Consider the following 12459-nt stretch of genomic DNA (forward strand, 5'->3'; position numbering starts at 1 on the left):
AAATGAGGAATTTGGGGATTTGAGACCAACTTGCAGTCCTTCTCTAGCCCCTTGGACTCGTCTGTGCAGTAGAAGAATTTCCCTTTGAAGAGCTGAACTGCAATAACAGCAAAGATGAACATGAAGAGCATGTAGACGATGAGGATGTTCAGCACGTTCTTCAGAGAGTTTACCACACAGTCGAACACTGCCTGAGGACACACAGAGACACACACAGTTCATTTGGGGATCAAGGGGAAAATGATTTGTCAAATTGTCAGGATGCTCCTTTCTTGACCATAACCATATTTACTGCATTAGAATCTGATTCTGTCAATTCTTAGCACTACAACTTGGCCCTATCCCTCTGTTTTGCGCGTGGCCGTAAGGGGTATAGTGTTGTCCCATTTCTCTATGTGATGTAGGGGTGGTGGCCATCAAGCCTTTCAAACACCTCTTCAACCATTTAAACTGTATATTAGTGAGAATATATGTGGCTTCAGTGGGAACCAGTGGGACAGGGTAGGGAAAATGTTAGGTAGTTATGTTATGGTATAATCATTCTCTGGGTCTTCAGGGTCCTTTGGGCAAGCTTGATTATCAGTATGTTGTGTATGTCACAGATAATTAAGATTTTAAAGAAGTACAGTATTTTGCTAAAGAAAAACTCTTATGACATTATATTTCCCTACCCGGACAACCACAGAGCCCCACTAACCTGGTTACAATAATCAAAATAAAGTGAATAACAGTAAAGGAGCAGAACCTTTAATTTGGGCAGTCGTTTGATGGTCTTGAGCGGCCTGAGGACTCGGAGAACCCTCAGTGACTTGATGGTGCTGATGTCTTTGCCTTTGCTCCCCCTGAGGAAACAACAAACATGATTACGTCCAAACAACCTGCAGGAATCTGTGGCCTGTTTCAGGAAGTGGGCTCGATGAACTCTGAGTTTTAGCCTGCTATCATGACTCTTACAACGGAATCTTAAACTGTAAGGCTGACCTGCCTACTGACAGGTTTTCTTCTACAAACCCTGTGTTTCTCTTTGTCTCCTACTGACCTGCCTGAAGAGGTTTCTGACATAGGGCTGCATTTCCTCATTCATATAGTCCCCATCAAAGATCATCCAAAGAACATCCAGTTTTACATCAGGAGAAGATTAAAATGCTGACTGGCCTTTAGCTTTTTAACCAAAACCCTGACTTTACCAAGGCTACAATTGTTATGATCAATCATCAGTTATCAAGGAGAGAGACTGGATCTGTCAGAATAAAATCTACACACAATCTGACTTCAACATAGTTTTGTTTCTATATCAAGTTACATATAAAAACAAACATTTGAATGTCTTCTCTAACAAACAGTATTCCAGCACATCATCCATTAATGGATAATTCATTTCTTAATTAGACTGAATACAAATAATGTTAATAACTTATTGATTCTTGCGGCTGGTGTTTTTTAAAGATAAAAGTGCATTGTTGCCACATATTACTATTTCTGGTTCTATTGGATTATAACACATAATTAATACCATGGTTAATCACAGTATCAGAGCTCCACTGATGATTTCCATTCTTCATGAGCCAGCATGAATCAGAGTGAACATACTCAGAGTTGATTGAACTAGGTCAGATGAGCTGCTCTGAAACTGAAAGCTCAGGGTTTCCCATCTCAGGGTTAATCTACTCAGAGTTCAGGGTTTGGCTCAGAGTTTGATAAACCTGCTTTCTCAAACAGGCCCTAGATTAGAGAAACAGCAGAAGTAGCAGAAATTGGTTTTCAGAGTAGAACATGATAATAGTAATCAATCTTGTGATTATTTGAAATGTTGCAGGGTATGAATCATGTGTGTTTAGATCAGCTGGGTTAATGAGGCACACAACAACAGGCTCTCTGGATATTAACAAAAACACATCAATGTGAATATTGGGAAGTCCTCTCAGAAACATATGTTAGGTATCCTGGTTCATGCATGATGCTTCTAATTCGCAAGGAATCAACTCCAGTGTTAGGTCATGCCTAATGGCCATGTTCAAGAAACAGGGTGTATGCTCACACAACAGCCTCTGAGGCACAAGTCAAATGAAGACTACACAGGATAGACATTGGGAGTGGGAGGAGGCGAATATAAGACCAAGGCAACCTTGTGACTGGCTTCCAATAGGTGTCCTTGCATTCCAGTCACCTTGGTCACAGCAGCCGTTCATTATTAACACAAGTACATGGCACTACTCTAAAGTACCAAGACAGACTCATACATTGAGGAAAATGTAGAATATTATTGCATGACTAAGGCATTTCTGTGAGACCATGTTTAACCTTTGGGAAATGTTTCTTTCAGGAAGTGAGGTGAGAAGATTGATACCGGTGTCGTGTAAAGAACAGAGCTGGAGTCAGGATGTGGTTGAGCTCAGCATAAGGATTGGAAGAAGGGGGAAACAGTTGGCTTCACTCTCTTCCAAGAACAAAAAAAAAAGAAGACATTTCAGAATCTCTAAAGCCAACCATGTCTCCTAGAAATTAGGTTTGTATACAACTAATTTGTTTGCTGAATCAAGTTGCGGAGACAAATGTGGAGTAATCACTGGATTATCTTCAGCAACATCTTTTCAAAAAAATTAAGTGCTAGATTTATGTTCGGCAATCGAGGGATATGTTCAGGGTGGACGGCAGATTTAAGTGGTGCACCTATGTCCCGGGTCCCCATCCAGAGCCCTATCTGTGGTGGGGTTCATACAACAAGAGCAATTTGATTAAAATTAGGGCAAGATTGTGTTTTTCTTTGGATGCTAACATACATGTCTGTTGCTTTGTCACTGAAAGACTTTATCTATATTAAACAAACAGATCTTTGCTAACCTTAACCAAGCACTGTGTGCACATAACCATAAAAGAGTTAAATAAAGCTTCAACAAGAGCATCAGACTCCTTGGCCCGGGTAAGGCTCCACATATATAGACATCTGGACTGACCCTGACTGTTATCGTCCAGTGTTGGTTGATATCCAGCAAGATTATCAGTGTGTGCGCATCTGACAGTCATGCTGTATGTAGGCACTGGAACCCAACATACACTGAGATGGACTATAGTAATAAAATCAGTTGAGAACGTAGAAGGGGGGTGTTCACTGTGTTGGTGCAGTGATCACAATCTTGAGCTCTTACAATCGGAGACAGTATTAGATTTCAGTGATGTGTCAGGGGTTTTCTTTCCCAGTATAATGCAGTATAATGTCCACAAACCTTAAATTCATCCAGCAGCTCCCCTAGGGAGGAGGATGTACATTCCCTGTGGCTATGTGACTCCGACACTGAAACAAACTATTCCTTTTAAGTTTTAGTTTAGTTGATTGTCTTCAGAAATATTCATGGTTTGCATCTAGTGCCACAAGGCTGCAGGTGCATGAAATGACCAATAGGTGCACAGCAACTCACAGAGAGGCTTGAGGAGGAGAGAGAATACAGGGAAGTAACAGATTGATATTGATCTTTTGATCTCACTCTCAAAAAGGAAAAGGTCTATTTCCCCCAAACTATTCTTCTCAGCCAAACCCAGTTTAGAGTTATATGCACTGACATTGTAGCAATTTATTACCGTAGTGAGTGGCCAGCAAACACAACAAATTACTTTGTTGCCAAATTTGCTTCAACTGTTAATCTATCACTGAAACTTAAGCAAACAAAACTAGGGTGTGTATTCGGGAGCTTAATATATAGGCTACTGAGCAAAAATCTGATTTATATCAAGCTTTGCATGAAATCAACAAAAAATATCAATTTTGTTTGGGTTCTCTTAAACACTTCAGAGATGAGATTATTATTTCTACGATCATGTCTTCTTGGATATATATTTAAACTGAATAGGACTAAGGTCATCAACAAGGCGTTTTTAATCAGGTAAGTCCTTATCAATACAATATCCTCACATGTGCTCACTTACAATACTATGTTATAGATTGGCTGCAACACTACTGCTGTGTAATGCCAACTTCCCAATGAAAGCCGTCAAGCACAACGATGAGCATTGGGCAGGACACCGGCTGTGTTGAGAGTTATTATGGAGGACAATGACACAGCATCTGTGACTCCTCACAATGTCCTGACAAAAAGATGCAGCATCACTTTCTTGCCTTCTCTCGGTGAGTTTGATAAAAGCTGAAAATCCTCCATTGACACTGACACGTGTAGAGGGATCTTCTTATCCACATCCAACAAACATATGCATGGCAGAATTGTTTATGTGGGCCCCATCAAAATCAGTTAAGAGTTTTGAGTGGTCCACATCTCTTTGAAAACCTTGTTGTTGGCAAATAGCTGTTCTAAATGCTCAGTGGCAGGGGTAAAATGTGGCTGCCATAGAACATGGCAAGATGTAAAGAAGCACAGAGATGGGAATAAGTGTTAACGCTCACGCAGGCAGTGTGGCCTGGGCGTCATAAGGAAAGAGAAAACGAGCATGGTTGCAAAGCAGAAAGGGAGATGATAATCTTTTTATATTGATTACTATGTATTCATAATTGTTGAATAACTTATATATATATATATGTTAACTCATGTTGGTATTTGTGTATAATATGGAAAAGAAGAGCTAGAGCGATAAGTTCAAACCCTGTCTACTTCTCATCCACACACACACCTAATCAGTCACTGTGTAAAGTGCTTATTGGTTTTAGAAGTTGAAAGAATACATTTTCATTGAATTTTCAAAGATACTTGAACTCCCTCACTTGGGGCATCAGCACAGTCCCAACACAGAGCAGTCTGACAAACTTGGAGAAGCTGTCTCAAACCGACTGCTTCACACTCAGCTTTAATCCTCCAGTATGGAGTGGAAGTGGAACTGCTGATCCTGACTGGAGATACTGTCCAGCAGTAGAATGAGCCCCTCGAGGAACTCCTCGAAGACTCCTGAAAGCCTTACATGTACCTGGCAGTGGTCATTGAGATAGTTAAGATTCTCTGCAGCTGCAAAGTGCTGGGCATGAAGGAGATTTTCCCTAAGGTGCTTATGGCGCTGGACATTGTCAGGCTGTCTTTCCAGAAATGCCTTTCCAATGTTGGACTGGCAAACCAGGATGGTGAATTCCATTTTTGTAGAAACAAAGGAGTGAAGGGTATGCTCCAATCATTGACATATTATACTACTCAGCTTACCTGGGAAAAGGAACCAGAACACACTGATCAATAAGTGAACCACATATCAAGAGGAATTGTGGCTTTTGTTTTTAGGTCCTATTTTCTGAAATCAGTTATAGTTTACAGTTCCAAATGTAGCAACAAGTTATCAAGAAGTCCCTTAAGGAGCATTGACTCTGAGCGCCACTGCGGTTAGCTGTAGGGTGACGAACAGCATAGTTTCTGTCTTCCTCTGTGGCCTCATGGAGTCCTGTACCCCAGTCGCAACCTCATGCAACAACTTACATGCTCTGATGCACATTAGTCTGGCATGCATTTACTGTGAAATAGGACCAGAGTGTCTTTTGATCAGACACTTCCACTACGGGATGAAGCTATTTCAAAGAACACCCCTCAAGAACAAGAAATAGTGGAGAAATAAGAGAGAAAGCATTTGGACTTGTTACAGGGGCTAAATGTGACACCTAGAGGGATGTGAAGGTCCAAATAATAATGAGGACATCTGGCTCAGATGTGGCTGAAGCCAAAACTACTCATAATTTCCCTGGAATGAGGACAGGGAGCTGTGCCCTGAAAACAAAATCCCTCTACCAAGTATTTCAATACTGCTCTATTAATACTTCAACTCTACGCGAGAGTTTGTCTCTCTCTGGCTGACTTCATCCCATAAACTATGGGCTGCAATACTAAAGAATAACAAGTTCAGATTTGTCAAGTATTTCTTAATACATTACTTGAGTGTGGGTGTTGATAAAGTTACAAGTTTCTCAGTCGACAGCTGTAGTTATGAAGCTTTACTGTCATAGAGCAACAAGTAAATATGTGCTCTGCAAGAAAACTAAGCACATTTTAGAGACAGAGATAGAGCAAATGCAGATGTAAATCAAGTAGATTTTACACAGAACAAAGAGTTGTTTCTGATCCCAATCTCTTTCATTGGAATTTAGTAGGAAAGGGTCCTTTCTTGGTCAGTATGGAGAGAGAGAAAGATTGAAAGATCTCACTCTATCTTTGAAAGTGTTTTTCCTTAATCATTTCAGGTTGTGTCCTTTTTATTATTTATGTAAACACATCTCTATGACTTAATATTTTCGGCTCCCCAGGTTTTTTCGGTTGATTTGTATTATTATACCCTACAGGGGAGATTTAATACCAAAGTAACCTTTGTGGTCTGGTAACTCCAGGATTGTACAAGTTGGGATGTCATATTTTCCTACTCCCATATTCTACTGTAAAAATGGCCATATTCTCACTATATGTTAAAAGGAAGTAGCCAAGTTCTCACACATATGACTAGATATTGCTGAACTTGTATTTGAGGCAACAGGCAAAAGATTTCCAAGTGTGACATCAGCACAATGAATACTGATGGCTGGTCCCATACTCAATACAAAGATAGATTGGTCAAAATGAAAATACTTTCTCAGACACACTGACCTCTCAACAACACATTTCATTCCAAGATGCAATATTGATCATTTGTTTGTACAACAGTATTTAAAACCACATTTTTAACTGGCACTGAAACTGGCTGTTATTAGCATAATTCAAATAATTATCTAGCTCATTTGAAGAGCTCTCTTGAAGTAAGAAAAAAGATATAGAGAGATTTTTAAAGCCAACGAGGCAAAATAGCATTTTGGAATGAAATCAGTCAAACCATTGGTGGTAATCTTCGGCTGAGGCAGGTTTCAGTTGAAAACTGTCAGACAGAGGTAACTGTTGTTTTAAAAAAGCATTTGATTTACCGGCTTATGGGTTTAATATTTTGTACATGAAGTTGATCTAAGCATAAGAAGAATGGCAGTTAGAAGGGGGGGAAGGGTTAGGATAAGGTATGGGTAAAGAGTGAGGGAATGGGGTTGGGGCGGCATAGGAGGGTTCCCCACCTGGTCACACCTTGTTGCGATCTACTTGGGGGAAAACAGTGGTAAAACAAGGTACAGCACATTTATGGATGCTTCACACATACAAACAAAATAAAGCATATGTTTGCATCAGATGACAACACAATAGTTTTCATTAATGAAAACATGTAAAGTTGTATATATTTTGGTTGGTAGCAGACAACGGTGTGAGTAAATCCCAGTAAAGAATAGACTCCATTAAGGGGTTCCACTATAGTATATAAGCCATAAGAGGAGAAGTAATAAGTTGTGATTGGATGTCTTATGTGCCTGTTATTTTAGCAGGTAACTTATCCCTGAAGTAAACACAAATCATGACTGTTGGTATTTAAAACAGGCACTTCTTCTGTAATTGCTCTCTGCTACAACTTGTGAGTATCAACCAAAACACTGAACAAAATGCCATAAAATGTCTTCAGTGAATAAAAATTAACTACTAATAAAACAAATAGAAAAATATCCAAGCCCTAGCTTGCATCACTAGCATCTGAGGCTGACATTAAAAGACAATTTTGTACTTTGCAGCATCAAACATGAAATGCCGCAAAAAGCTGACAACTGAGCTGAACAGCTGAGAGGCACCAGTAGGTGAGATGACAAATTGCTATGGTTTGCTGTTCTTGCCACAGGCAGTAAATCAAATGCACGATAGACAGCTCCAGGGACATGCACAGTGAGTGAATGACAGCTGTCAATCAAACAAGACTTTTTCTCTGTAACTGATGATATGGACGGGACCTGGAGCCAAAGAGCTTTTGCAAATAATTTGTTTGGATTACAGTTGCCCTGCTGATTATACTGGTATTTGAGAATGAGGAAAAGTTCAAGAAATAACCAAAATAAATAAATTAGACATTATGAAATAATAAAATCATGAGTAAATACAGAGAAAATATTTTAAGACAACTACATTTGCTTTTCTAATCACTATTAACTCTTTTTTATTTCAGGCAGAGCTACACAGTAGCAGCCTCATTATTTCCAGCCAACAACTGTCGACTTTTAAGCTGAAAAAACTGCTGGGGTGGAATGTCCAATCCAGGACCAGCTTCAGCACAGTTATACATACTGTGGATGTACCAGTCTTAAATGGAAATAGCTGTTTTTTTACCTGCAACCCCACACATTAATGTAGCTATTTAATCATATGCTAACTAATCACTGCGGTAAGTTTCCATAGGGGTTACCACTAAAGATAGTAAAGTGGTTTGTATAATTTCATAATGTCCTATTTATTTAATACTAAAAACTAAAACATGTATAAATCTTGAAATCGTTCTTATTAAAAATTATTCACAAATGCAGTTCAGCACAGGTTTAGAACAACAATATAAAAATAATGCTGTAGCTGTACCACAATACTACTGGTGTATTGCTCCATCAGCAGAATGATGCCGTGCCAGATACAGGCTAATGTAGAATACACTGCATGTAAATGGAAATGATGTGGTAACATGATCTTGGGCATTCATTAAAAACCTATAGCGAACAGCATACATGTCATACAGTCTTTCATATATGCATGCTAAGATCATATGACTGATGTTCCCTGAGATGTTCTCATGCCCTCCGACAGCAGCTTGCTTGTTACATTAGCTAGCCTCTGCTGAATTAATAATAGAGGATGTGAAATTGATGGTATCATTCCATTCCAAGCAGAGCTCTGTCGAGGCAAAGTGCTTATGAAAGTCCCTCCCATCGGAGGCTTGAGGAAGATAAGGATGATGAACTCGCAGGTGACATGCCCCTCTATAACAGAGGAGGGCATGGAGGAAGGACCTTTAGCCAAGCACATGAGGGTCAAGTGTGAGAAGGTCTTGGACGATGGACGGCGAGATGGAATGTGCCCCAGACACATCAGTGAACACTGCAAATAACACCCATCCTCACAAGCAATTTCACTTCATATACTGCATGCCTTACAGTCTTTTCAAGGATATATGCACCTTAACAGCTGATAGTGCTGCATTTTGTCATTCTGAGCTAACTTTGAGGATGAGGTGCTTGTCCACTGACAGTGGCCCTTAGACCAGAATTCAGTGCAGTGGCCATGTGTTCCAAATGATGCAGAGTCATTACAATTACATCTGTCTGATTCAATTCTTCTTTGATTCTATCTTCTCTTCCAACTTTAACTTATGTGTGAACAATATCCATCCATCAGTCCATTATCTTTCCCGCTTATCCTTTAAGGGTAGCACAGGGCTGTAGTCATGAACAATATTCAGTTTGCTAATTTTCCTTTTTGTACTCATGATTGTCAAGTTGCCCTATCAGACACAAATAGAATTCCATACAATTGATAGAGGAGGTTCCGTAAGAATGGTCACACTAACTACTGGAAATCACTAAACAAGGGATAAGGTTAATGTTTTCTTTAAATCGGATTGGATTATACAAAGAAATGATTATCACTAGAAAATACAGTTGCACTCCTCATCCTGTGACTGGCTGTGTCCTGAATAAGACCTGAATAAATTAAAAGACTTAAGACTGAATATGTGAGGAAATTACTTGTTTTTGCAGTGTAAGCCATGTATGTTTCATCTTACACATACATACACAAATAATGACACAGTCAAGCAAGATGAGAGAGATAGAGGAGGCATTACCCCATGAAGCTCCTTCAAACGATCCCAGCACAGAAACAGGGAGAGGATCATGTCAATAAACACACTGCTCAAACCCCCAAACTCTCTCTTTCTCTCTCTCTCTAACACACACACACACACAAATATAATACAGAGCCGTCACATAAAAGGCTTACACCTAAACACACCATATAAATGGTTATATTTTACAATTCTAGCTCTATAAACACAAACAGAGCTCTCTAACAGATAAAGACAGCTTAATAATACTTTATGTTCAGCCATCCAACCTGGGAGTAGTCTATAAATAGAAGCCCTGTGTAAAGCTGGTGCTCAATAACTACTGGATCCACTTGAAGTTTGGCATCCAGGTTAAATGTACAGTTTATCTTCTATTGAACATCTGGCCAACAGTTGCAAGGGAGGTTTCAGCCCCCCACAGTCCAAACAATAAGTCGATTCTCATTGAAGGTTGGTATATACTGTCCATTACACATAGCACAACGGATGTATGAACCAAATCTGAGGAATATACAACTCAGAGAGCAGTTTATCTAATGACAAAAAGGTAGGAGGTTTTGAACTTACGAATATGCAAAAGCCACCAGCGCCCCACTGACCACTATGAAGTCCAGAATGTTCCACAGGTCTCTGAAGTAGGATCCAGGATGGAGCAGCAGGCCCAGGTCCACCATCTGAGCCAAATACACCACTGTTATGTCTTTTTATTCTCAGTTTACTTTTAGGCTGAAGAGGAAGCATGGAGACATGTTTGCTGCTGCTCTGCCACCAGGAGATGTACTGTGTCTGACACTCAGTCCGACACGCCTCCTGGCTCTGATTGCTGGTATAGAAGCAGGAGCGTTGGATTCTTACAAGTGGCATGATAAGCATTAGATGAAGCCAGAGGACATACATGCTTTTGAATATCATCTGCCTTATGTATTATTGTTACATCATAGTTAGAGTTTTAGCAAATATGACAGAAGGTTATATTTGTTCATGTTTCCTTCTGCACCTCTAAAGTAATGAATCATCAATAACTGGTGATGCCCTGCTGATGACCTCTTAGGTTTAACACAGCTGGCTGTTTTTCTTTTTTTCTTTTTAAATTAAAGGCACTGATAAGGGTGCTGCAGGAGGCAATACCCAGCAGGTTAAATGCCAACCTGTTCATAAAACGATTACAAGGCCATTTACAAATGTTTTACTTTGAACTAGCAATTAAATTTAGTTGATTAATCAGTGGATAGACAGCAAACAATGATCACAATGTCCTCTCCGAATTCAATAGTCAAATACTGGGTTCATGTATAGTTCCACTCTGGAAGTGCAGTGAAAGTCAAAGAAACACTGACACTTTAAATTGTGCATTTGAATTCTGCTTACCTTGATCACCATTTCAAAAGTGAAAACACCAGTGAAGACGTAGTCCAGATATTTAAGCACCTGCAAAAAAACGCAGCAAATTGGTACTGAATATGTATACATGCATAAGCATCCAGTGTGACATATTTAATTTGATAGTATTGATCACCAGAATCAATTATTTACTAGGGAAAGATATTGATATTCTCATTACCTCATTCAATATTTTAACTCAAGCAGCATTTCAACAGCAGGAACTTTCCCCAGGAACTAGGAACCTTTGCAAGAATTTGTTTCCACTGTAGGGACCCCGGACCAGGGTTCAATTTAAGTTATGGGGAAATATTTTATTTTATATTTCAAATTGTTTTTATTGAGATTTCAGCAAAATGACACAAAATGTGAGTTAAATAAATGAAATAAAAAATAAAAGGCAACAGACAGAAGGGTAACAAAGGAGTACTGTTGTACCCTTGCTGTACATTAATCCAATATCCTACACCTCTTGCTTGCATAGTAATCTAGAAAGACGGTTCCAAGGTTTGTTGAATCTTTTCAAAAAGCCCTCAACTGTGCATCTAATTTTTTGTAGTTTGAGAACATCGCAAATCCAGCGTGAGTGAGATGGAGTGGGAGATTTCCAGCTAAAGATCATAAGACTGCAGGCTAGTAGATTTGATTGATGTCTAGATACATATTTTAAACACATAAAAAGTCCCTGCACAGAGGGTAGTACTTTACATTTGGGGGGTTGGAGTGTTACCCAGTGGACTGTAAAAGGAACAGCTTTTTGTAGTTGTCAATTGTTCATAAGACAGCAGGATAATTTGCTTGATCTCCCCTGTTCTTCAGACCACAGTGGAAATGCAGCAGCCGCAGGAAGCTTTTAGTTCCTTGAAAAAAGTTCCTGGGACAATTGGTGGAAACTCAGCATTGCATGCCAGACTCCACAACAAGTTATTATAAAAATAGAAACACTTCTTATCACTTGTTGGCATGGATGTAAAGTGCATTACATGCATTTTTGTGCATTTTTGTGGGTATTTACATGAGCATTGTAATTCTTACATTGTTGCGAGGGGCATTTGTCCAGACAGGGTCCTCTGCTGCCAAAGCGATACTGCTCATAGTAATGACAACGAGGATTGACATCTCAAAATAACGCAGAGTCACAATGTAGTGACACAACCGCCTCACCCTGAGAAAGGAAAGGCAGGGACAGATACACCGTGAGACACAGATATATCAAAGATTACATTATGGAAGCAGTGATTATCTCCTCATTACTTATTTTCTAAAACATTCACATAATATAAGTCTAAGGATTAAGATAGAGCAACACTGTCACCAGGGAATCAGGGAAAATTGTCTAAAGGCTTATAATGACACCAAGTTGACCACAACTTTACTTTTTCATACAAATACAAATTTAAAATGTAGTTTACAATTGTAGCTGCCAATTTAACCTGAGAAACT

The 12459-nt window shown here is 39.4% G+C and overlaps 1 protein-coding gene across 26 annotated transcripts in view; it reads right to left on the reverse strand.

The window, feature by feature from the left end:
* The window catches only part of cacna1ba (calcium channel, voltage-dependent, N type, alpha 1B subunit, a), a 130051-nt gene that overhangs the window by 34738 nt on the left and 82854 nt on the right, over window positions 1-12459 (reverse strand). For 19 of the 26 annotated variants that reach the window (XM_069522815.1, XM_069522817.1, XM_069522816.1 and 16 more), the window contains 6 exons: window positions 12052-12181; window positions 11005-11064; window positions 10204-10310; window positions 7007-7027; window positions 746-842; window positions 31-191 (listed from right to left, as the gene is read on the reverse strand). In XM_069522815.1, the coding sequence (XP_069378916.1) occupies window positions 31-191; window positions 746-842; window positions 7007-7027; window positions 10204-10310; window positions 11005-11064; window positions 12052-12181 (576 nt within the window). Of the gene's footprint in view, window positions 1-30; window positions 192-745; window positions 843-7006; window positions 7028-9636; window positions 9649-10203; window positions 10311-11004; window positions 11065-12051; window positions 12182-12459 lie in introns of all 26 variants that reach the window. The other 7 variants (XM_069522823.1, XM_069522822.1, XM_069522820.1 and 4 more) reach the window with 2 other exon arrangements.

The sequence above is a fragment of the Paralichthys olivaceus genome, chromosome 4, assembly GCF_024713975.1.
Source record: "Paralichthys olivaceus isolate ysfri-2021 chromosome 4, ASM2471397v2, whole genome shotgun sequence".
In the NCBI taxonomy this organism is placed as follows: Eukaryota; Metazoa; Chordata; class Actinopteri; order Pleuronectiformes; family Paralichthyidae; genus Paralichthys; species Paralichthys olivaceus.